Source organism: Hemibagrus wyckioides, linkage group LG05, assembly GCF_019097595.1.
Source record: "Hemibagrus wyckioides isolate EC202008001 linkage group LG05, SWU_Hwy_1.0, whole genome shotgun sequence".
In the NCBI taxonomy this organism is placed as follows: domain Eukaryota; kingdom Metazoa; phylum Chordata; class Actinopteri; order Siluriformes; family Bagridae; genus Hemibagrus; species Hemibagrus wyckioides.
This window is the reverse complement of record NC_080714.1, coordinates 7343735-7366915: the sequence shown is the minus strand read 5'-3', so window position 1 is coordinate 7366915 and position 23181 is coordinate 7343735. Positions and strand designations below refer to the sequence as shown.

The 23181-nt window shown below is 40.1% G+C and overlaps 1 protein-coding gene across 1 annotated transcript; it reads left to right on the top strand.

Annotated features, from left to right (window-relative positions):
• The first annotated feature begins 2024 nt into the window (after positions 1 to 2024).
• Positions 2025 to 21259, top strand: zgc:162200 (uncharacterized protein LOC558638 homolog). The gene is made up of 10 exons (XM_058390375.1): positions 2025 to 2228; positions 3345 to 3619; positions 6316 to 6528; positions 7720 to 7872; positions 9207 to 9665; positions 12005 to 12856; positions 13835 to 14008; positions 15538 to 15689; positions 16649 to 16988; positions 18613 to 21259. Exons 2-10 carry the CDS (start codon positions 3401 to 3403, stop codon positions 18616 to 18618), a joined length of 2568 nt encoding a protein of 855 aa, XP_058246358.1. The 5' UTR covers positions 2025 to 2228; positions 3345 to 3400; the 3' UTR covers positions 18619 to 21259.
• The last annotated feature ends 1922 nt before the right edge of the window (positions 21260 to 23181 follow it).

Here is a 23181-nt window from a genome sequence, read left to right as displayed (position 1 = left end):
CTTACACACACTGTTTTTATATGAACTTGTTTTTTTGTGTGTGTGCGTGTTTACGTGTGTGTGATAGACTTGTGGATCTGTGCATTCAGACCTAACACCTGCTACAAGAGTATCTAGGCTAGAGTGTTAGACGGGGATGTAATTGTTCCCACAGTGTCATAGCAGCCGCACTGTAGTGGAGTCAGATAGCACTTCTAACGTCAGTCTCAGGTTAAAGGTTCCCACTTAAGTCGTTCCCAGGCTTTGATAGCAGCCAGGTGACTAATTCAGAAGCATCAGCTCACTTCACTCCTCAACGACTTCATCAGGCATGGTTTGTGAATGGTTATTTTTCCTCACACTTTTGTATTACGTAAATGAATATGCAATTCATGCTCACGATATTACGTAAATGTCAGACAGTGTGTCACCCCATGTTACTGGTGCCTTCAGGAATTACATGAATTCTTTATATTTTAGTTGCATCATGGCACCTCTCTGGCTTCGTGCTGACGCTCTTGGCCTCAACATGACGGCAGGCAGCTCAACGTGACCTCTGACCTTTAATCTTGGAGGGTTGTGTGGATGCCTGGCACGGAGTTTCCCACACTAGAGCAAGGTCTCGGTCTCTCTTCATCTTCCCACTTGCTGTTTTTCTGGCTTTAATGGGCATGGGAACCTCACATATTACTTTTGATGTCATAATAATTTACATCCTACACTTGGTTTTGGCGGCTTTGCTTCTTGTGGCCTTTGTGTTTTTCTACTGCAGCTTCGTGTGTAATGACGTCAGTGGATGGGAAAGCTTGGGAAGATGGCGAGCAGGCTGAGTGCACTCACTTTCAGTGACCACATGGTGGTGAGATCCACATAGCATGCTGTACTGTATGATCTCCTAGAACAATGACTGAAATGTGTTCATCTATCCATTTCTTTCTTTCTTTCTTTCTTTTTAGCAGCAGTAGTAATGGATCAATTACATCTAAACTACATCTCTTTAAATTTTACATGTTCATTTCTATTCCTAAATAGAAATACAGAGGATTTTTTTTTTTTACAATAAATGTTATAGTCAGAAACGACAAAAAAAAAATTGTATGTTAGTTCTATGATAGTGCATGGTATTTTATTGATTAAACAACATTGATATAACAATAAACTTTAACTTTTCAGTTAAAGAGCATCTTCACGTTATTAAAATAATTAAAATTAAAACCTTGATTTATGTGTGTGTGTGTGTGTGTGTGTGTGCAAATATATACATTTTTTCATTTCATTTCATTGTCTGTACCGCTTATCCAATCTATCCTCGGGTCACGGGGAGCCTGTGGTGTCATCGGGCATCAAGGCAGGATCAAATATATACATATTTAATTAATTTTGCTAAACTTACAATAAAAAACGTTTTGTTATATATATATATATATATATATATATATATATATATATATATATATATATATATATATATATATATATATATATATATATATTATTAGTTAATTAATTATATATAATTAATTAATTAATAATTAGGTCTCTCTCTCTCTTTCTCTCTCTCTGAGGGGTAAATGGTATAGTATAATGGAGAGAGAGAGAGAGAGAGAGAGAGAGAGAGAGATAAATAGATAGATAGATAGATAGATAGATAGATAGATAGATAGATAGATAGATAGATAGATAGATAGATAGATAGATAGATAGATAGATGATAGATAGATAGATAGATAGATAGATAACCTATACATTTTCCCTATTATTGCTCACATTTTCACTATTAATGATTCACATGGTCTTATTAAGACATATCTTGAATAAATAAAATGCCTTGCATGAGTAAGTCATCATTCAGGTTAAAATACTTTACGTTGTCTTCCCACAGAACAGGACTTTCTGGTTTTGTCTCGTATCGCTACTTACTTTCTAAACAGGCGCCCTACATAGGGCGAAAGATAATAGCTCCTCGATAGTACCTAGTGCACTGCCTGTCCAATGAGGTTGAATTACGGCGCTGACGTTGTCAAGGAAGCAGTGAGGAAAAGAAAGAAAGAGCCGGTTATTCACTACTGAACCGGAGCTTCAGCGCGCGCGAAGGAGGAGGAGGAGAAGGAGGAGGAGAGCCACGGCTGTGAATTTAACCGGAATATTTCTGTCCTTCGATATTGTAGATATCTTTGGAAATATCTGCAGTGTGTCATATTCTAAAACATTTGAGGAACTGGTAAACGCCTAGGACCAATTTCCAGAAGGTAAGAATCCGTTTAACTAGGTCACTAATAAATTATATATCGTAGCTAACTAGCTGGTTAAGAGTAGCATCCACTCCTTCTGCTGTTAGAGATGTAGCTGTTAGCTAGCTAAGTCTTTGGGTGGGTGTTTTACATTTTTAAAAAAAGGCTAATGTCTGGTGCATAGCAACGCAGTTACGTTTATCTGGTAATTAGCTCCAGCTAGTTTAAAATAGCTAACGTAGCTGGTTCTGCTCGACTAATTACACATTACACCCCCAGACTCCTTTCATCTCGCCGACAACAATTCATTACGAAGCTAGCGTGCTAACTGCAACCACCAGCGATATGCCCTGTATCCTGATTAGCCTCCTTGCTAAGAGGGAGTAGGCGATGTGACATGACATGACATAGCTAACACTCAGAGGATGCCTGGGGTTTGTCCAGCCACGGTCAGATATAACGTATAGCGTAACAGTTAATGTGTACTGTCTGAACTAATTCTAATGTCATGTAATTTTCGTCGTCTTTATATTAGAATAGCACGTGCATTAGAACAGCTCGTGCATGTTCAGCTGTCTGACTATAGCTGTAAAGGACACTGCTTAGCTTGTTTAATTACTAAAATCTTTGTTTACTTGTCTGTGTTTTCTAGTCTGTGTTTACTTAAAGTCTTATTTAAAGTATAAGAAGTTTAAACAAGATTTTATTTGCAGGAAATTGATAGCTGTGACGGAGAATATTAATATTATATGGCTTGAAAGAATGAGGAGATGTATTAATATAATAATAATAATAATTATTATTATTATTATTATTATTATTATGGTTTATTAATATGTACATCACACCTTACCTACACACGTAGCATTGTGAAGCTAATTTGTAACAAATGTCTTGTTGGTTGCATCATTTTTTTTTTTTTAATAAGGGTGCACAAACTTATGCACCTAACGTCCATTTGCCTGTCTATTGAGAACATCCCACTGAAAGTGACTTAATATCTCTTAAGCCGCTAAACGAAATCCTATTCCCTGATGAAGTCTGCTGGACGCAGGCCGTGTGATACACTGCTCTTGATTACATGAGCCTCGTGCTGCAGACGAGTCTTACAGTAAACCCTCTGTCGCATGGCAGGGCCATGTGGGCGCAGGCGTGACCATCGTGTCCCGGAGTGACGTGTAAGGAGGGGGATGCAGGAGGAGGAGGACATGGAGGCAACAGGAGAAGTGAACCTGAAGGCTGAGGTGGAACGGCTCTCCGCCGAGCTTCAGGAGGCCAATGAGGAGAAGCTGCAGGCGGCACGCTACGGCCTGGCCGTGTTGGAGGAGAGCGCCATTATCAAGACCAAACACAGCCAGCTGGAAGAGGAGCACGAGGCCCTCAAGCTGGAGGTGCAGCAGCTCCGTGAGGTCAGTGAACACCCCCAAAAGGGCATGGGAGATGGGGAATAAAGTGATCTGTGAAATAGCCAGACAGATGGCGTTTGTGCCTCGAGGGAGAAGTTTTGCAGAGAGGGTGTGGGACTAAAGGGAGCAAGTGGACTCCTTCAGTGGCCAAGATGGCAGAATTTATACACCTTGCCAAGATTATTTACAGTAGCTTTAACATATGTGAATGGCATGGCATGTGATGACTGCTGCAGTACTAATAATGAAGCATAATGCAGTTTTAAACATGTCTGCTGTGAGATGACTAACTGACCGATAGATGTTTCGCACCAAGAGTAACGTGTAAATAACATTTTTACATCAACAAACTCCTTGTATAGTAGTTTATTACACGGGAACTTGTCTGGCAGATACCACACATAAATGGGTTAAAAAAATGTAAATGTTGACAGGGTGAAGTTTTCTCTAAGGAGATGTTTACATAACCTTTTGAAAGGAATCTGCGTTGTCTGTGCTTTATAACGTTCAGAGATAAAGCTGTAACCTGAAAGACACTCCAAAGAGTTTTTCTTCAGAAGAATGGACAAGTATAATTATAGTATGATATTTTGTTCATATTGTGCTGTGCCAGTTTGGAAAGTCTGTACATGTAATTACATTTCAGTTATCATAACTGTATTTCAGAGATCCATGTATTGTTGTCACTATTCATGATGCCCTCTAACACAGACTCCTACAGTGCAGATTTTTATTTAGCTCGGTTTTATACTTTTATTATTTATTATTTTATTTTAGCTCGTTCAGATTAAAGTTCCTGTTCGATTGATGATGTCAGAATAAGGCCAAGTCTCATGTCAAAACCTGACATTGTTATATAACCAACTCGTCTTACACAAATGAAATGTGATTTGCTGTCCCCGTGTCCAAGGGCCGAATTGGGTGTTTGGCAAAGAAAGAAGTGTCCTAGACAGCCTTTCCTGTGATTTATGATCCTGCAGAAGGACACAGATTGTGATGCATGTCTTATTTGGGCCATCGTGTTCTTTATCAAACTGCATTACAGGACTGCAGCAAACTCGCTTTCTCGTCCTGTTCTCACTTTCAGGCCCAAGTCGAACTTCTGAATTGCTCTTGCTGTTTACCAGGGTTATAGAAATTAATGGTGTCTTAATCCAAAGAAGTCCACACCATAAAGACTGTGAATGGAATGATGGGCCACCTGTTTATGATATTCTGACTTGTACATTTATCAGCACTTAAGCTGTCAAACAGCAATTCATTGCACTGAATTCACATCCTCCCTAAAATAAGCCAAGACAGCTTTCATAGGGTTGGGCAAGGGCCGGAAGTTTCTCACCATTCCGGCACCTCCCTCACAGAGAATGCTGTGAAATAGTTTCCATGTGGAATTTTAAACATGTTTTCAGCAGGACAATTGTAGTACATGCCCAGAAGTGTTTGTGTTAAAGTGATATTTGTCAAATCTGACCGATGGCTCTATAGTTTTTAGTTATAGTTTTTATAGAAATGATTTATACAGTGATGTGAATGGTGGACACTCCAAATAAAAAAAAAAAAAAAGGTTTAATTGTTGAAAGGTTCAAGAAAGCAAACAAGGAAGTGAGACAGGTGAGAGAAAGCTATGTGAGTGTAACTTGAGTGACGGGTAGTTTTGTGAATTTCCTTGCAAGTAAAAAAAAAATTAGGACTTTTTTTTTTAAATGGTCATTTTTATTGTAAGAAGATTAAAACACTGCTATAGGAAAATGATCAACTTCATGGTGGCGACAGAAACTCCGCTACACATCAGGCTGCATCACACCACCCTGTCACTGGTTTATTTTTCTATAAAGGCACACCGTGTCAAGTTCCATTCCTTACACAGCCTCCCAGAATTAATCTAAAATCCATTATTTATAGATTTTCTTATAGAAATGCCTTGCAATTAAGAACAAAAATGTATGCTGGCTATAGTAGTGATTCACAGTCATATAACAACAGAATAATGGGTAGATAGAGGTGGAGATTACCAGAGCATGAAATCTAGGAAGTATTACAGTAAAATGTGCCCGTAAGTGCTCATGGTACAGTGGGATGTGGTAGGAAGGCAGCATGCCTGTGTTTAATGGCTTGGAACATTAAGCCATTAAGATGAGGCACCAGATCTAAGCAGATCAGAACTAAGCTTTCTCCTTCTTTTCTCCCATTTCAGTGTCTGAGCCATTCATTTAAAAGGCGCCACTCTTAACCTGTTTTTACCACATTTCTCTCACTCAAGGTTTGTCCCGCATGTTCAGAAAAGAATGGGACAAGGTTTATAATGTCTGACCTATTCAGACCCAATTCAGTCCTTAGTGATTCATCACATAGTGCTGTGGTGTAAATTTGTTAGTGTTAGTGCAAGAGAGCCCTCATTGTTGGATCACGTGATCCTGAGACTGCAGTGCCTCGGTTGTCAGAGGATTGAGAATGTGAGGTCACAGGAGTTGCAGGGAGACTCGCCTCAGAATGCATGGTTTTGTTATCTTTGTTGGTCACGTACGCTCAGTTTTTTAAATACTTCAAAAATCGCAGTTAGCAGCACAATAAAACCACTGCAGAGAAGGCTGTCTAGTTGAATAATCATGCAATCAGTTTTCCATGTTTGTAAATGTACAGGTACTCAAGATATACTGACTTATAAGAATGTGTATATATGTATACGTGTGTGTGTGTAGGCACTGGCCGATTCAGTAAGCAGCCATAAACGTGCAACAGCAGATGGGCAGTGTCGAGAAGAGAATCTGCTACAGGAGACGGCCAGTAAGGAGGCTGCCATGGCAACACGTATGGAGGAGCTGCAGGCGGAGCTAAAGCAGTCCAGAATGGCGCTGGCCAACAGCATGGCGGAAAACGAGAGGTTGGCCGGACTTTCCTCTCAGCTGAAGAAGGTGTGCACATGTGCATCTGATGTTACTCAGTAGTTTTTCCAAAGGTCACATTTAGATCACACAATGATGTGTTAATAAATAAATAATCAATCAACTTTATACTTATTTTTCTTCTATGACTATGAAATTGTTGAAGCAGTCTGAAGTCAGCTTTTCAGATGTTCAGGTCTGCAAAAAGTGCTTGTAAAAGTGCTTTTGAGGATATGACAAATCAGGAGAAGACAGTACCTGGTGTGATAGGGAATGAGATCTGGTCATAGGTGCGTCTCTTACAGGTATTGTAATTCAAACCCAGGCTCGGTTTCAGTTTCTGCTGGAATAAGAGATCAAGGTCACTCACAGCTGACTGGCCAGTGTTAAGAGAACAGTGTTTCTTTGCACAGATGGTGTTAGCTGCATATGGTAGACCACACACTCCACCACTTAAAGCTCCAGTGGGGAGGATAACATATGTGACAGCATATATGTCTTGGTCTGGGAAATCCCCCACATAGTGAAATTTTGTCATTTATGTAGTTCTGAAAACTACTGAAAGATTTTTTTTTTTTTCTTTTGCATAAAATCTCAATCAATAGTGAAGCATTTGCCAAATACATCCAGGTTACTTCCAAATATGAAAAGAGAGAAAAGCAGTTAATATTCTAGATGTATTCTTTGCATATAAAATGAAATGCACATTAAAAAAACATGACAGGAAAACTGTATTCATCATGATGTGATCCACGTTTCACTATGTATTTTTTAGACAAACTGTTTTTACCAACATCTAGCCCAGTGTGATCTCTGTAGACAATCTGGTTTAAAAAATAAATGAAAACATTACACATTATAGAGAAAAGGTCAGAGTGTAGAGTTTGGTAAATGCTAAAATAGAGAGAGTATAATATAAGGACTCTTAATGTATGTATATATAGAGTGTGACTCTTATGACAAACGAGGTAAAGTCATTAGGGACCAGGTTTCTCTTCATTAGCACTTTTGCACTCTCTGTCTGTTATTGTTCAAATTTAATCTTTCTGTCTTTGGTTGTATTACATTTTTGTTTCAGTAATTGTCCAGCAGTTGTATAATGGCTTATATATCGTGTATACTATATTATAATTATTTTTGTTCTATATGTAGCATTATTTTAAGGGACTAGCAGTCTCAATATTAATATAATTTTTATTTTTCTGTCTCTTTCTGGTGTAGGAGTGTGAAGGTTTGGAGGCTGAGAAGGCTCGAATCAGAGAGGAGTTGAAGGAATTTAAAGTTCGTGAACTGCAGCAGCTTCAGGACAGCACAGAATTGGAGGAAGAGAACATCTCCCTTCAGAAACAAGTTTCTGTGCTCAAAGAGAACCAGGTGTGTGTGTGTGTGTGTGTGTGTGTTGCGGGCTGGGTGTTACAACACTTCCTTTGATATGCAGCCGTCACCTAATGTGTGATACTCGAGAGACTCAAGAGCTGGAAAGTTGCTGTGTAACTGTGGGCAGTGCTGCAAGTTGTCTCCTAATCTTTACTGCATGAAGTCAGCCTTTGTTGAGAAGGATTGGTGAGAGGTGTCTTGTGACTGTTTGTGTGTGTGTGTTTGTGTGTGGTCCTCACTGTAATCAGGACAACACAACTGCTCCTATTGTAATAGCTGTGTTCTCAGCTCTTTCTCAACAATAGCCATCTACTTAGTTTGACTGCATAACGGAAAGGATTTTTTTTTCCTTGCCAGGCTCACACAAGTGATCTCTCCTGAAGACTCTCTCCATTTAAGAACATTCATGGTCAAACTGGTTAAACAGTCTCGTACAGAACAATCAGGCTAGAAATCAGTGGTACAGAGGGGTTCAATCCTCACTTTAGATGGACTCATTTGTTAAACATGGAGCTCAGCCCCTGAATAAGGATTATTCAGGTAGGGCTGCATATGAATGGTTAAAAATAAATAAAATAACATATTAAATAAAATATATCAAACTCAATATTGAAATCACAATTATTCCAATTTAGACACAGAAGATTTATGGCACTTTTTTAAATTTTACATATTCAGGAAACAAACTTTTTATGTTATAAATTGAAAATCTGTATTCTTTGTGGTTCATGTAAATCATAAACTCTAAATAGGACAGGTCTGGGAGAACATTTATTGGCTCTTTGAAATGCTAAATATAAATATGCCACTACAATGTTGAGGATATCAAAGAACCTTTATACTTTATACAGGTACTACAGCTGTTTTGATCTTTTGCTTTTGTAAGCTAATGAAAGTGCATTAGTCGGCTGTCTCGTGTTTGTGGGGGCAAAGTGACCGGAAAAATTTCAGATCTCTCGGAAATTTGTCAGAAATTTGAAACTTGAAGAGGGAGTTTGATGATAAAGCCAAAACTGTGATCACAGTTTCAGGACACTGGACATAGGACATTCTGAAACATTTTGACTCGGAGGAAAAAAAACCCAAAACTAATATGCCGAATTTTGAACAAGACCCATGAACTTATGCTGTTTATTGTATAGTCTTTCATAAATTTTGTAATGTTTGTTTTCCTAGAAGTCAGTTAGAATGCAGGCTTTTAAGGTCATAGCCGGATACATGTACAAAAGATCATCAGTGACTGATCAGTGATTCACTAAATATAATTTTCCTCTGCTCATACAAGTAAGCATACACAGTAAGTTCATCTGGTTCTCCTCTTCTGCACTCAGGTTGAGTTTGAGGCTCTGAAAGTGGAACTCTCGCAGAAGGATGAGGAACAGGATCTCCTGCGAGCACAGATGGACGAGGCTGGCCGGCTGCGAGAGATTGCAGAGCGGCAGCTGGACGAGGCCCTTGAGGCCCTAAAGGATGAACGCGAGCAGAAGAACAGTTTAAAACGTGAGCTAGCTGCTCACACGCTCAACCCGTTTGACTCGGTGGTGCACCTAGACCTGCAGTTGGACGACAGCCTGGACGGAGATAGGGCTGCAGAGGAGAAGGAGCGGGGAGATAAAGACGAAGAGCAGGACAGTGGCTACAACCACTCGAAAGGAAGCGATAAGCAGCACTGCTCTACCCCCAGGAGCAGTGACGTGTTCCTACGGCCTCAGGCTCCTGGGCTGGTGGCTGACCTGCTGAGTGAACTCCATCTGTCCGACACTCAGAAGCTTAAACAGCAGCTGTTGCAGGTGGGCCACACATTAATATTTTACAAGGAAGGATATTGACTCACTTTCCTTAAGGTCCTTAACCTTGCGTACACTTATACATTGTTATTTTATAAAGCTGGCTTTCTGCCGTTAGCTGAACCAAATTGTCAAGAGAAATTAAGAACACTTCCTCTACACACTGAAAACACACACACACCATATTTAAAATGTTTATACTGTGACATGAAAAGAAAATCTATCTCAAAAAAGTATCATTATTTGTGCACATCATACACTCCTTATTTAAACTGTTTAAGAGTACCAAATCCCTTTTCTCAAATCAAACCAAAAGTGATTTAAATTTCTTCAGCTGTTTATGCCCACTGCCTTTCGTGACTTTAAGTGAGGCTTGAAATCTGCTTCCCGTCTTTAAACCACATCCTGTTCAACCTCTTATATGAAGAATACTCTAACCAGGCCTTGAGAGTGTTTCGAAATAGCTTATAACCATCTGATCTTTTGAATGGATGGAAAGATGAGAAGCAAGGTCAAACATAATCAAGCAAGGTCAAACATAATCAAGCAAGACTAGCTTTCAAACTTTTTTTGTTAATTGTTTTTATCCCTTAAACAACAGGAGGCTTTTTTGCTTAGTGTTATGCAGCCCTCTAGACAGCTTAACTTACTTACTATGTTAATTGAATTAGCTTCTTCTATATTGATCTGTAAATTGCTCTACCTATTATTTTTTTTACGTATATTCCTTGATGTACACTATATTGCCAAAAGTATTCGCTCACCCATCCAAATAATCAGAATCAGGTGTTCCAATCACTTCCATGGCCACAGGTGTATAAAATCAAGCACCTAGGCATGCAGACTGTTTTTACAAACATTTGTGAAAGAATGGGTCGCTCTCAGGAGCTCAGTGAATTCCAGCGTGGAACTGTGATAGGATGCCACCTGTGCAACAAATCCAGTCGTGAAATTTCCTCACTCCTAAATATTCCACAGTCAACTGTCAGCTGTATTATAAGAACGTGGAAGTGTTTGGGAACGACAGCAACTCAGCCACGAAGTGGTAGGCCACGTAAACTGACGGAGCGGGGTCAGCGGATGCTGAGGCGCATAGTGCGAAGAGGTCGCCAACTTTCTGCAGAGTCAATCGCTACAGACCTCCAAACTTCATGTGGCCTTCAGATTAGCTCAAGAACAGTGCGCAGAGAGCTTCATGGAATGGGTTTCCATGGCCGAGCAGCTGCATCCAAGCCATACATCACCAAGTGCAATGCAAAGCGTCGGATGCAGTGGTGTAAAGCACGCCGCCACTGGACTCTAGAGCAGTGGAGACGCGTTCTCTGGAGTGACGAATCGCGCTTCTCCATCTGGCAATCTGATGGACGAGTCTGGGTTTGGCGGTTGCCAGGAGAACGGTACTTGTCTGACTGCATTGTGCCAAGTGTAAAGTTTGGTGGAGGGGGGATTATGGTGTGGGGTTGTTTTTCAGGAGCTGGGCTTGGCCCCTTAGTTCCAGTGAAAGGAACTCTGAATGCTTCAGCATACCAAGACATTTTGGACAATTCCATGCTCCCAACTTTGTGGGAACAGTTTGGAGCTGGCCCCTTCCTCTTCCAACATGACTGTGCACCAGTGCACAAAGCAAGGTCCATAAAGACATGGATGACAGAGTCTGGTGTGGATGAACTTGACTGGCCTGCACAGAGTCCTGACCTCAACCCGATAGAACACCTTTGGGATGAATTAGAGCGGAGACTGAGAGCCAGGCCTTCTCGTCCAACATCAGTGTGTGACCTCACAAAGGCGCTTCTGGAAGAATGGTCAAAAATTCCCATAAACACACTCCTAAACCTTGTGGACAGCCTTCCCAGAAGAGTTGAAGCTGTTATAGCTGCAAAGGGTGGCCCGACGTCATATTGAACCCTATGGATTAGGAATGGGATGTCACTTAAGTTCATATGCGAGTCAAGGCAGGTGAGCGAATACTTTTGGCAATATAGTGTATTTAGGTAACAGAAAAGGGCATAAAAAAATGCAGAAATTTTGTTACCTCTTCAAATACTGAATTTGCAAATTGAAAGTATCCCAGCACTTCATCATTGCCCAACAGCACTACATCATTTGGTAAACTTTCAGTGGCTTTTTTTTAAAGGGATGTGGTCAAACAGCTGGAGTGGTAGTTTCTGCATTTAAACCACTCTACAGTAACAATTTTACAAAAAATTTACTTTTTTATAACACTAAACCAACTGTGAATACAGGTAAACAGAGCAAATGCCCCCTAAAAATAAATAAATAAATGGTGGAATTAAAAAAAAACAAAACACCAACATAAATTTGTTCTGTTTTCATCACTGCAGGTGGAGAGGGAGAAAGCAGCTTTGGCCAGTTCGGTCCAGGACCTCCAAGAGTCACTGGCCCAGTCTAAAGTAGCTCTGGATGAGCACAAAGTGAAAGTGGAGCAGCTCTCGCAGCGTCTGGAGGTCCTGCAGGGTTGCTCCACTTCTTCCATCCCCCAGTCTGGGACAAAAACCCAGGAGCAGAATGGAAGTAGTGAGCTGGACAATGATGATGATCTGGAGCTGGATGCTAAGAGTGCAGAGGTGCTTGAAAAGCGAATGCGTGCAGCAAATGCTGAGCTAATGCAGCTACGTGACGAGCTGAAGGAGGCAGGTGAGCGCTGCAGGTCCCTGGAAGAGCGGCACCTGCAGGAGAAGGAGCGCTGGAGAGCTGAGGCACAGGAGCTTGCTGATAAGATCCGCCAGTGCATTGCTGCCAGCCGCCATGACCAGGAGCGCATCGGGCAGCTGGAGATTGAGATCGGAGCCACACGCCGTGTTGCCAACGACTCCGAATGCCACCTGAGCGCCACACAAGAGGAGCTGCTGGCCTTCTCTGAAGAGCTGGCAAACCTATACCACCATGTTTGTATGTGCAACAACCTCACACCACGTCGTGTCACACTGGACTACTACCGTGATGGAGGACGAGGCGGGAGAAGGCACCACCATGGATCCTTCCGGAAGCAGAGAAAGTCAGGAGAGGCGTTGGGGAAGGGAGCACATAGCGTAGAGTTGGACATCACAACAGCGAATGGAGATGCCTCTACAAACTGTGGAAGTGGCCCGAGCTCTCCAACACTGGACTTCAGGGATCCCACCAACGTGCGCAACCTGGTGGCTGTTATTCGCTGCCAGATTAAACACCTTCAGGTAAACATGACAAGAGTATGTAATGGGGTAATGAGTTCACACACTTCATATTTCTGGCCTTCTTCCCTGAGTCGCACCACTGCGGCCTACACACCTCCAAAGCCATAGGCAATACAATCTTTAGTTTGCAATAGTTGAATGGAACGATAGGATGATGTCATATTATACACCATCGCATAACCCTAGCTCATGTAAGACCAACTTGCCCCTAATATTCATGTCTGTTTATTACACTGTTTATCAGTCAACCAGTGGTTACCTGCAGACACACAAAAAATATTTCAAAAGTATCAGATGGGGAGAAAAGAAGGAAGTGTGAAACCATCCTTGTTAATCGTACTTATATAATATAAGGTTGTGCATGCAGGGTCAACCGTGAAGCAGTTGCTACAATAAATATGAATTTAAACCCAAGTTCCTTGGCATAATGAAAGCACTAACAATGATCTAACGCACTGTAGGGGGAAAATATTTCTCATGTGGGACCTGGGGTAGAGGCCAGTATCTAGGTGATTGAAAGGCAGCAGCGAGGTGGTTTCTGGCACTTAACACATCATTGTATTTTGAGTAAGAAGAAGGAATGTATTTGCTTGGCTACCTTTTTCCTCACAGTGCACAACTCTGAGCTCTCTACTGTTGGAGCTTAGTTGTTCATGTGACATTGCACAGTCATGCTTGTCCCATAACCAAGGTTAGGTTAAATACATATGTATTTGTTTACACAGCATGTTTGAACCCACATAAGGGTTGTTATGAAAATACTTATTGCTGCATCAATACAATATTCATTAACACAGTTTTGAATTGAAGGTCTTATTTAGTTATACAGGTTATTTGGGTATTTGACCATGGGACTCACCCGTTATTGACATTTTTACCATATGGATGATGTGTAGGGGTTTTTATGAGCATTTAAGCCTCCTGCATTGCATATTTAATTCCACAGAAAGAAACTATTAAAAAACTCTTATGTTTCAGGTGGCTGTTGACCTGTGCAGGCAGCGTGGTGCCTTACCCTCCTCTGCTTTAGGAGGCAATAATGAATCCGACCGTGAAGCTCTGCTCGAGGAGGTGCTGAAGCTCAAGTCTCTTCTAAGCACCAAAAGGGAGCAGATCGCCACACTCAGGACTGTCCTAAAGGCAAACAAACAGGTACAGAGCTCACGCTTCCACCATTAACTGCTGAATACAGGAATATGTTTGTAAGAGCATGTGAAATAAGGGGGAAGAGTTCACCTGCACAAATCATTCCTGGCTAATATGTAAACTGGGTCTTCCACTGATTTCCTCAGGAGAATAAGACTGCTGTTTTGTATTTCTATCGTAATATCATAGTCCAATGTTAAATTGTGGATTTCCTACACTAATTGCCTAAAGGTTGTCAGGCCTGTTAATATAGTATATAAGCATAACTGGATATCTTGGAAGTATAAAACTTGGCAGGGATGAAAAGTCTTTATCACACAAGCATAGTTAGTACTGTAGTACCTGTTAGGTCAACGTGGTATGAAGAATCAGAAGCAATGCCTAGCAAATCTGAACATTTCAAGCACCGTGAAACATTTTGTCATTTGGTGGTAGATCAGCAAAGTTGTCAATTGAAACAATTTCATCATGCTGGAGCTCCCACTGCCTTTCTACAGCTGCAGGAAGGTTTTTTTTTCTTTGTGGGGTTGTATTTGACACATCAGACCCATTTGTCATTGAAACTTGATAGTGTTTTAATTTTTTTTGTTTTCTATGTGGATGGAAAATGTTTAGTAAGCAAGCATTCACTTTCCAAAACCACCATGTTGAGATTTTTTTCTAAAGTCATCGCCTTGAGCAAACTCAGTCAGGCATGAGAGCTTGTTCTGCTAGTTTTACATGGTGTGGTCGTCTTTTGTTAGGAGGCAATGTCTGACCTTTCAGTCACTGATCTTTCCTGTTGTAGCTTATCTAAAGAACTTTGATCATTTGTTAAACTCCACGCATTGACATTCATTAACACATAATATATAACTGTATGACATAATACTGTGTTATAATAAAATCCGTAAATATTAATTAGCATTATTGACTGTTATTTTCTCTGGTGGTCCAGCAGCAGGATCCTGCGCTCTCATTGCCATGGCCTGGGTTCGATTTATGGGCATGGAACTAAGCCAGCCACTGAAGAGTTAACTCTCAGTGCCGGTCCCAAACCCAGATAAAATGGGAGGGTAGAGTCAGGAAGGGCATCCGGCATAAAACCTGTGCCAAATGAAATATGCAGACCAGATGATCCGCTGTGGCGACCCCAAACAGGGAGCAGCTGAAAGATTGTGATGTTATTTTCATGTCATGTAAATAGCTTCCCAACAAATATGATTATGAAGGATGAGCTATTACTTTACTACCTTAAAAGATAGGAGTGTGTACTACTGGTCCAATAATAATATTTTGCTTCCAAAAGGTCATTCCTAGTGTTCAAAAGTTTGTTTTCCTGTGTATACACAGATGTACAGAGAGCTAGACAGATTACAAAGATCTTCAAGATCCTGAAGCTTGTTACCTGAAGTGTACAAAAAGTACCAGACAAACTGTAGCACATGAGGCACAGGTTATTAAGTGTCTACCTAAATATCAGCGACAGACATTAGTTTGTTTTCATTGCTTACTTTCTTTACTAATGATTTATTGATCAAATTGTTTTCTTTCAGACTGCTGAGTTGGCTCTGAGCAACCTGAAGACCAAGTACGAGACAGAGAAAACCGTAGTGTCTGAGACCATGCTAAAACTGAGAAATGAGCTCAAGGCTCTAAAGGAGGACGCTGCTACTTTCTCCTCACTCCGGGTCATGTTTGCAAGCAGGTACAGTACACATGCCCACTCTGAGAAGCTTTAGGTTTCAGACACACTGTGACACTCTTGATGACAGGACCAGAGTGGAAAGCTGAACAGATTAGACTGTCTCGGCTTTCAGTATTTTGTCTGAAGAACTAGATAATCGGATTATATTCCTAACCTCTCGTCTCCCTGCTCACATGCAGATTAACGTGCACATTTCCTTTCTCCTTTTAGCTACACATGAGGTCGCATGGTTTAGACAGCAAATGACATGAATGTCCTGAGAAAGAAAAATAAGATGTTATGTTTAATGTAAACCACTGTAATGCATCTTTTAAACATTCAGGGAACATCTGGATGGCTACTGCTTTCTTTCAGTTATCTAATATTTGGAGGTTTTGTTAGATCATAGCTCTTAATCTAATATCAGCCATTGTAATCGTGTTTAGCTTTCATTATGTAGGCTGATGTTGCAGTTCAAACACACAGTTGTCTTCAGTGAGATTAGGTTAAAATCCATTTTGCGTTCAAAGCCTTTTTTTTTTTTTTGTTATTCAGCACGGAAAAAACTCGGAGATGGAAGGGAATCATAAAAAGAGCTTTTATTAGCAATTAGTGGAGAGCTAAATGGCATGTCAATTGATCAGACTTTACTAGTTTCTCCATTGCAATCAGGCTCTTTTTCCTTTCGGTGACATAGACTTACTAGAGGAGGTGGCAACAAGTAATAGAAGTCTATTATGCACCAGTTTATATAAATATCATTATGCAGTATACATATGTAGAAAATTCATATCCATTTTGTAAAACATTCTGACAGAAGCCTAGTTGGTGTTAGTAAGTTTCCAAACAGAGCAAGTTCCATTTCATTGACTTATAATGAATCATTTCTTTTAGATATATTGTTCTGTATGGTTGATTAATTGATTTTAGACAAATATCTGTTGTTTAATGCTAATTTGGATCATCTCTTTCTCACTCAGATGTGACCAGTATGTTACTCAATTAGATGAGATGCAGAGACAGCTTGCTGCTGCAGAGGATGAAAAGAAGACACTCAATTCACTCCTGCGCATGGCCATCCAACAGAAGTTAGCCCTGACTCAGCGACTGGAGGACCTGGAGGCTCCACTCCATGCCCACAGTAATGGAAGCAGCCCACGTCGCTCCCGTGCCAAGCAGCTGGCCACCAAATCAGGAAGAGCTCCACGGAGCCCCATGAGAAGCAGTCCACGTGCCAGCCCTGTGTTGGTATCGTCATCAGGCTCTCAGAGCGCGAGCAGCCATCTGAAGGTGCTCTCACGCAGCCTCCACGGCAGCCCTGTAAGACCCGTGTCCTCTTCTTCCTCATCCTCTTCCTCTTTTGTCAATCAGCCTCTGCCGTCTACTTCCACACAGAGTCTGCTGTCTGTCTGTGTTGCACGCGATGCTACTTTCATTCGTAGTCGTGGATCGAGTTTGTCTCGTTCATTAGATGACACAAAAAGTGGCTTGGGGCCTTTTGCCACATTTTCACTGCAGCCTAAGGCTACTGAGACACAAGCAAAAAGCGCTCGACTCCCAGGGCCGTGTCGTGATAATACATTTATCAAAGTGCGCAGAGCGTCTTTACCAGCCAGTAGGTCAACAGCATCCCCTTCACAATCTGTAGAAAACCTCAGCTCTAGGTCCAGCGTCAAAACTGCCACCAGGTCAGAGACGAGAAGCAGAGTTAAAGAGGATCTGGATGGAAGATCTAATTCAAAATCTACTCTCGAGTGTAGTGTAGTACCCAAAAAGCAATCCAGCATCTCCAAATCACGCTCTGTGGAGGCAACTGGTGCAAAGCGGTTTTCTAGTACACATGTACCATCCACCTCCTCAACCAAATCTCCACCAGCTCAAAGACGCTTGAGTGTGGCATCCTCTAGTGGTGGATCTGTTCAGTGTGCTCAGTGTAGTAAACCCCAAAAACCTTCTCTCACTAGTAGTAGTGGTGCAAGATCAGCTTCCAGAGTGAAGAGTCGGTCAAACTCGCGTTGTAATAATGTGGAGGAAGTGTTTTCCTTCCCGAGCCAGGAGAACAGAAAGCAACAAGACGCGCTGAAAAAGCAGCACACAGGCACTGAAACAAATCGCAAATCTGCCCACAACAAACGAAGTTCAGAGTCCAACAGCCGTTCCAGTAGTCGTCAACAAAAACATAATAAATAATAATAACTCTTTCCACTACAGCTAATACTGAAAAAATCTCAGAAGATCAGGCGTATTTTAATGAACTCTTATACATGTCCTATTTTATCACAAGTTCTTATCCATGTACATATTTTAAAAGAATTCTGAATAAAAATGTCTACAAGCATAAATAATTATTCAGAAAAAACAAACGAACAGAAAATAGGCTTCTGATTTCTAGCCAGATGCTTTTTACTGGCAATACCCTCAGTGTATCTGAACATTTTAATATCGTATCATATGATGCTTTTTCTGTACAAATTGGAGCACTTTAGTAAATCTTGGCATCAGATCTACTGCCATAGATGCACAACAGAAGACAGAAATAAACCAAACTGTATACAGTTGATGAGCACAGACAATGAAAATATATTGGAATAAAAAAGTAATCTTAATATTTGTAAATTTATATATACAAATTGTTATTATACTTTTTTCTTTCAAGCCATGTAATATATATATGTAAAGCTTGGAAGAAAAAACTCTAATAACTTAAATATAATGATTTAATATTTATACTATCATAGACTACCTGTAATATAAATGTGTCACACTCATTATGTTTTATTTTCTTTAATGCCTTTATAGTTTCAGGACCATCTGCAACACATTAATATGAAATCTGACCTAATTGCATATTTTATTTCATACAGCTAGACCACCCCTAATTCTCTGACTGTACATTTTTGTCGCTGTCATGTGATTGATTGTGTCTTTCGGCCTGTTTTTGCAGCGATGAATGCTCCATTCCTCCTGTCCTGCTCCAGTGTGTGTGGACCGTGTTCATGCCCAGCTCAGAACCACCCTTAACCCTCCAGACCCGACCCGACCCGACATCCACTTCATCCCACTCCAAAACACATCGGGCTCCTCTTGTGCTTATTCTCGTCTCATCTATCTTTTCCTTTTCCTGTCTTTTTGTCTGTTTTTCCATGTCCTCTACCTCACTTTTTCTATTTCTCCTCTTCACTGTCTCTGTCTAATTGGCTCGCTCAAGTGTTCGAGGAACTGAAAGCTCACCGGAGCCTCATCTCATTTCACGATGAGCTTTCTGAAGGAAGGCAAGTTATGAAGCTTGCTTTCAGTCTCATGGACATTGTAACACACCAAACCCACTCCAAAAGACCAATGTGTGTTTAAAAAAAAAAAAAAAATTTCCTGTCTTGTGTTTAGCTGCTGTCTTCAGAGAGGGTCTTGTATATGAAGGACATTAGAGCCTGCTTTATTGTAAACTGTTCTATCATTTAGAATGACTGACAGTCCGACAGTATTAGTGCACACCTGAGGCATGCTCAGAGTGATGATTGCTAGTTAAATTTTCAAGCGTATTCCATTTCCTACTTCATTATAGACTAAAATGCACTGCTGCCTAAGCTTTCCTGCAGACTTACACAGAAAGACCATCTTTATTTAAAAACCCAGATATTAGTGGGAAAATCTACATCTGCTGTACTGTATATTCAGTAGAGTTGTTACGGTTTCATGGTATAAAATAACACTGTTACCATCTCCCTTTTTTTTTTTTTTTTTTTTTTTTTTTTTAATTTATGATTTTTTACGCATGCACTTTATTTTTTCACCTTAAAAACTTTCACACCCGTCTCCTTTGCGGATTCAGACTGACGTCCGCCTCTGTTCATGAGCACAGGAGACGTGGACTACACCGGAAACCCCTTTATCTGTGTGTAATCCACTACTGCTGTAACCATGTTGCATTGCTACCTCTGCTCATACGTCTCAGTGTTCCTAACTTCATCACACACCACGCACTTCACATCATGACATAGCTGACCAACTATTTTTGTCTAAGGTGTGCTACCTTTCCTCATAGCCACACTGTTTTTCAGCTTATAAAAACAGCAGGATGAATACAGAGAGCGTTTATAGGAAAATTGTTCTTACAAATATTTTTCTATTAGGATTTGATCCTTTTTTTTTTTTCTTTCTTTTTTTTTGTTCGTCCTGGGTTTTTGTATGCGGAGAGACTTTTGTATAAATTGTTTTCTGTTCATTTTCACCGCATAGCTCATTTTATATGCTACATCAATACAGAGAAGGCGCGCTATTTGTAAACTAGCTGATCACATACCATGAACCGTAACACCCTTACTCGGCATCCTAATGAGTACATGAAGTTCTGTGAGAGGTCTAGCGGTTTGCTGCTAATGCTATCTAGAGCAAAAGGAAATAAAAAGGACGGTCAACATTGTCCTATCGGAACTACTGCCAGTTTGTGAGATCTTTTACACAGGGTTAAAGTTTGAACACAAAGCACTGTTAAACTACTCTCTGCTACAAGTACAAGCAAAGCCATGTCTAGTTCTTTATTATTTATCGAAGCAATAAGGCACTAGTGTTTACGCTAAAGGGAACACATCATGGGAGAGAAACAGGATCTAAAACAGTGCCTTAATTATTTGCTGACTCGACCGGTTTTTAGGAAATTTGTCTTCAGACTTTGTAGGTACTTGGACATAATTTATTGTTTGTTGAATAGTGTTTTTTGTTTTGTTTTTTTAAACACTGGTAACAAAACTGAAGTGTTTTGTTGTTTCGTTGCTTTACTGTGTAGCTACAGATTGTGCTATTGCCCTCGATTTTGTCCATAACTGGCAGGACTTGGTAGCATAGACAATATCGCTGTTCTTATCAGAGCAGTGATTTTGCTTGTATATGTATATAATATGATATTTTGTAGTTGATCAGCACATGTTGGTTAGCTATTTTCCAGTGCATGTTCATAAACCACGTTCCTATACGCAGGGCGCTTACACGGGCAGTGGTGTGAATTAAAATAACAGAATCATAGAACAAAAATCTTTTTGTAATGAATCTCCCGACTTAAACAAAGCTCCAACTTTGCTTCAGCCACATCGACTGAGTCTCTTATTTCTAAAATAATTACACAAGCAGACTCATTTTAAAAACAGGCTAAAGCAATTTATCTAGTACAAACTGCCCAAATATTTCCCCCATAAAATATTCCCAAACCATATTTATTAAAAAAATGTCCAGTGACACCATGATTCTGATATTTTTGCCCATACCACTGAACTTGACCTGCATTATTACTGTGTAGATAAATATTATGGCTTATAAATGTTTGCTTTCTCACAAATGGTAGTGAAACCTACATAAATCCTACATTTTCTTGTTAAAAAAAAGTAAATTTTTTTGCTACTTTTAAGTCTCAAGACCATTGTCTGAAAATTGTTTGGACGTCTAAAATCCCCTCGATCTCAGTTTTAACCCACTGCTTTTCCTGTTTTTAACTCTCACTGAGCAGCATCCCATTTTAACAAAATGGTGTAATTTTCATCTGGCAGTAAAGTGAACGTTTTGTGAAATGTGTAGTGTAAAATAAAAGTAAATTCAATGTCCTTGTTGTGGTTTGTTTTCTGTTCAGTGTGATGCAAATGAAAGGGCCGATGATGTGCTAACGTTTCATATGCTAGTGTGGTGGATTAGGAATTTTGGTGTATCCTAGTCCAGGAAACAAAAAGTAAGTACATGGTTTGATTCAGGAACCTATTAAAACTCTTCACAATAATATTTTGTCTATTATGTGGAGCCATAGAGCTTTTTATTCCTGAACTTTCTACCAACACAATCTGTTTTTATTAAAAACCGAAATGGCATTAAAATTCCACTTGGCATTATTTATACTGGCGATGGCTGGATCCCCTGGCTGTGCTTTTACAGCTTCAACCTGATTCTACTTGATCATTTTACACCTAAAATGATGCGACACATGACATGATCTCTTCTGGCTGAAATCATTATGAACCTATAACACCTGTATGATCATTTAAAGTGCATTCATCTTCTGTGACTGTTTTATTCCATGGTTCAGGTTAACAGTGAGGAAGGTAAAGAAGGAATATACTCTGCATAGAACACCAGTCCATCACCCACCCACACGCGCGCACACACAATATGTAAATATCGCTGTATCTTGCTTCACTGGAACATTTTAGTATAATTAGTATTTTAGTAATCAGCATCCTGTGTCAATGAGTATTAAACTGATATGTTTCCGCCTGCAATATATACAAGCAATGAAGGTTATGAAAATTTGTTTTTATCGTTTAACATTTGATGAAGTGATGTTTTTTCCCTCAGTGATGAATAAATGGGAAATTGGCTCATATTTATACCTTGTATATTTATATTATATGGCTAGAAGACTGGATCAGAGCATCTCCAAAACTGCAGCTCTTTGGGGGATGTTCCTGGTCTGCAGTGGTCAGTATCTATCAAAAGTGGTCCAAGGAAGGAACAGTGGTGAAATATATATTATTCACACCCCCTAGATGCTGGTTTGTCAAGTAGTAAGTAACCAGACCTCTACTTTCTCTGTTTTGGATATCATGTGTTCTTTTGCAGTAAGGGGCTGAATTGTGATTGTTATACTTTGAGTAGGTTTATGTTCCTCTGAGACAGAGGAACTTGTAGATGTACTCAAAAAAACCCCAATTACATTCAGGTAAAAAGATCCCTGAGCTCGGTATGTCTGCTCTCTAGTTACACCGGTGGATCAGAGAGGTTTAGGAGAGAGCAGGTCTGCTTTGACTCAGTTTCCTCTCTCCATCAGAGAAACTCTGCTGATATACTCTCAAAGTACTTGCTCATATGCAGGAAACAGTGTACAGGAGTCTAAATGTCTGAGACCACAAATGAAAATGCTTCTATTTTAGATTTTTCTTTACAAATTAGTATATTAACAGCATAACAAATTGAGTAAAAAAATGAAATTCAAAGGTTCTCAGTATTTAGTATATAAAGCTAGCACAGACTCCAAAATCTGATGATCCATATTAGATTAAATCAGTGTTGTATGATCATGTTTTTCAGTGAAAGACCTAAGACCTATTCAGAATAATTACACCTGAATTTCCTCAAGATACTGTGTAGAATAAAAATATACATGAAAAATGCTTTTTAATAATATTGTAAAGGACAAGATTGAAAGTATAACCCTATTAATCATCCATACAATCGATCCAAACGTGGAGCAAAATCTATAAGAAAATGTGTTGGAGCATATGTGAAGCATACACTATATTGCCTCCAAATCATTGGATTCAGGTGTTGTTTTTCAGGGGTTGGGCTCGGCCCCTTAGTTCCAGTGAAAGGAACTCTTAATGTTTCAACATACCAAGACATTTTGGACAATTTCATGCTCCCAACTTTGTGGGAACAGTTTAGGGATGACCCCTTCCTGTTCCATGACTGTACACCAGTGCACAAAAGTCTATATAGACATGGATGAGCGAGTTTGGTGTGGAGGAACTTGACTGGC

Bases quoted from the DNA above. Each gene is read 5' to 3' on its own strand.
- zgc:162200 (XM_058390375.1), top strand. From the start codon at position 3,401: ATGCAGGAGGAGGAGGACATGGAGGCAACAGGAGAAGTGAACCTGAAG. The intron at 7,873-9,206 runs GTGTGTGTGTGT...TTCTGCACTCAG, and splicing joins CTGTGCTCAAAGAGAACCAG to GTTGAGTTTGAGGCTCTGAA. The intron at 12,857-13,834 runs GTAAACATGACA...CTTATGTTTCAG, and splicing joins GCCAGATTAAACACCTTCAG to GTGGCTGTTGACCTGTGCAG.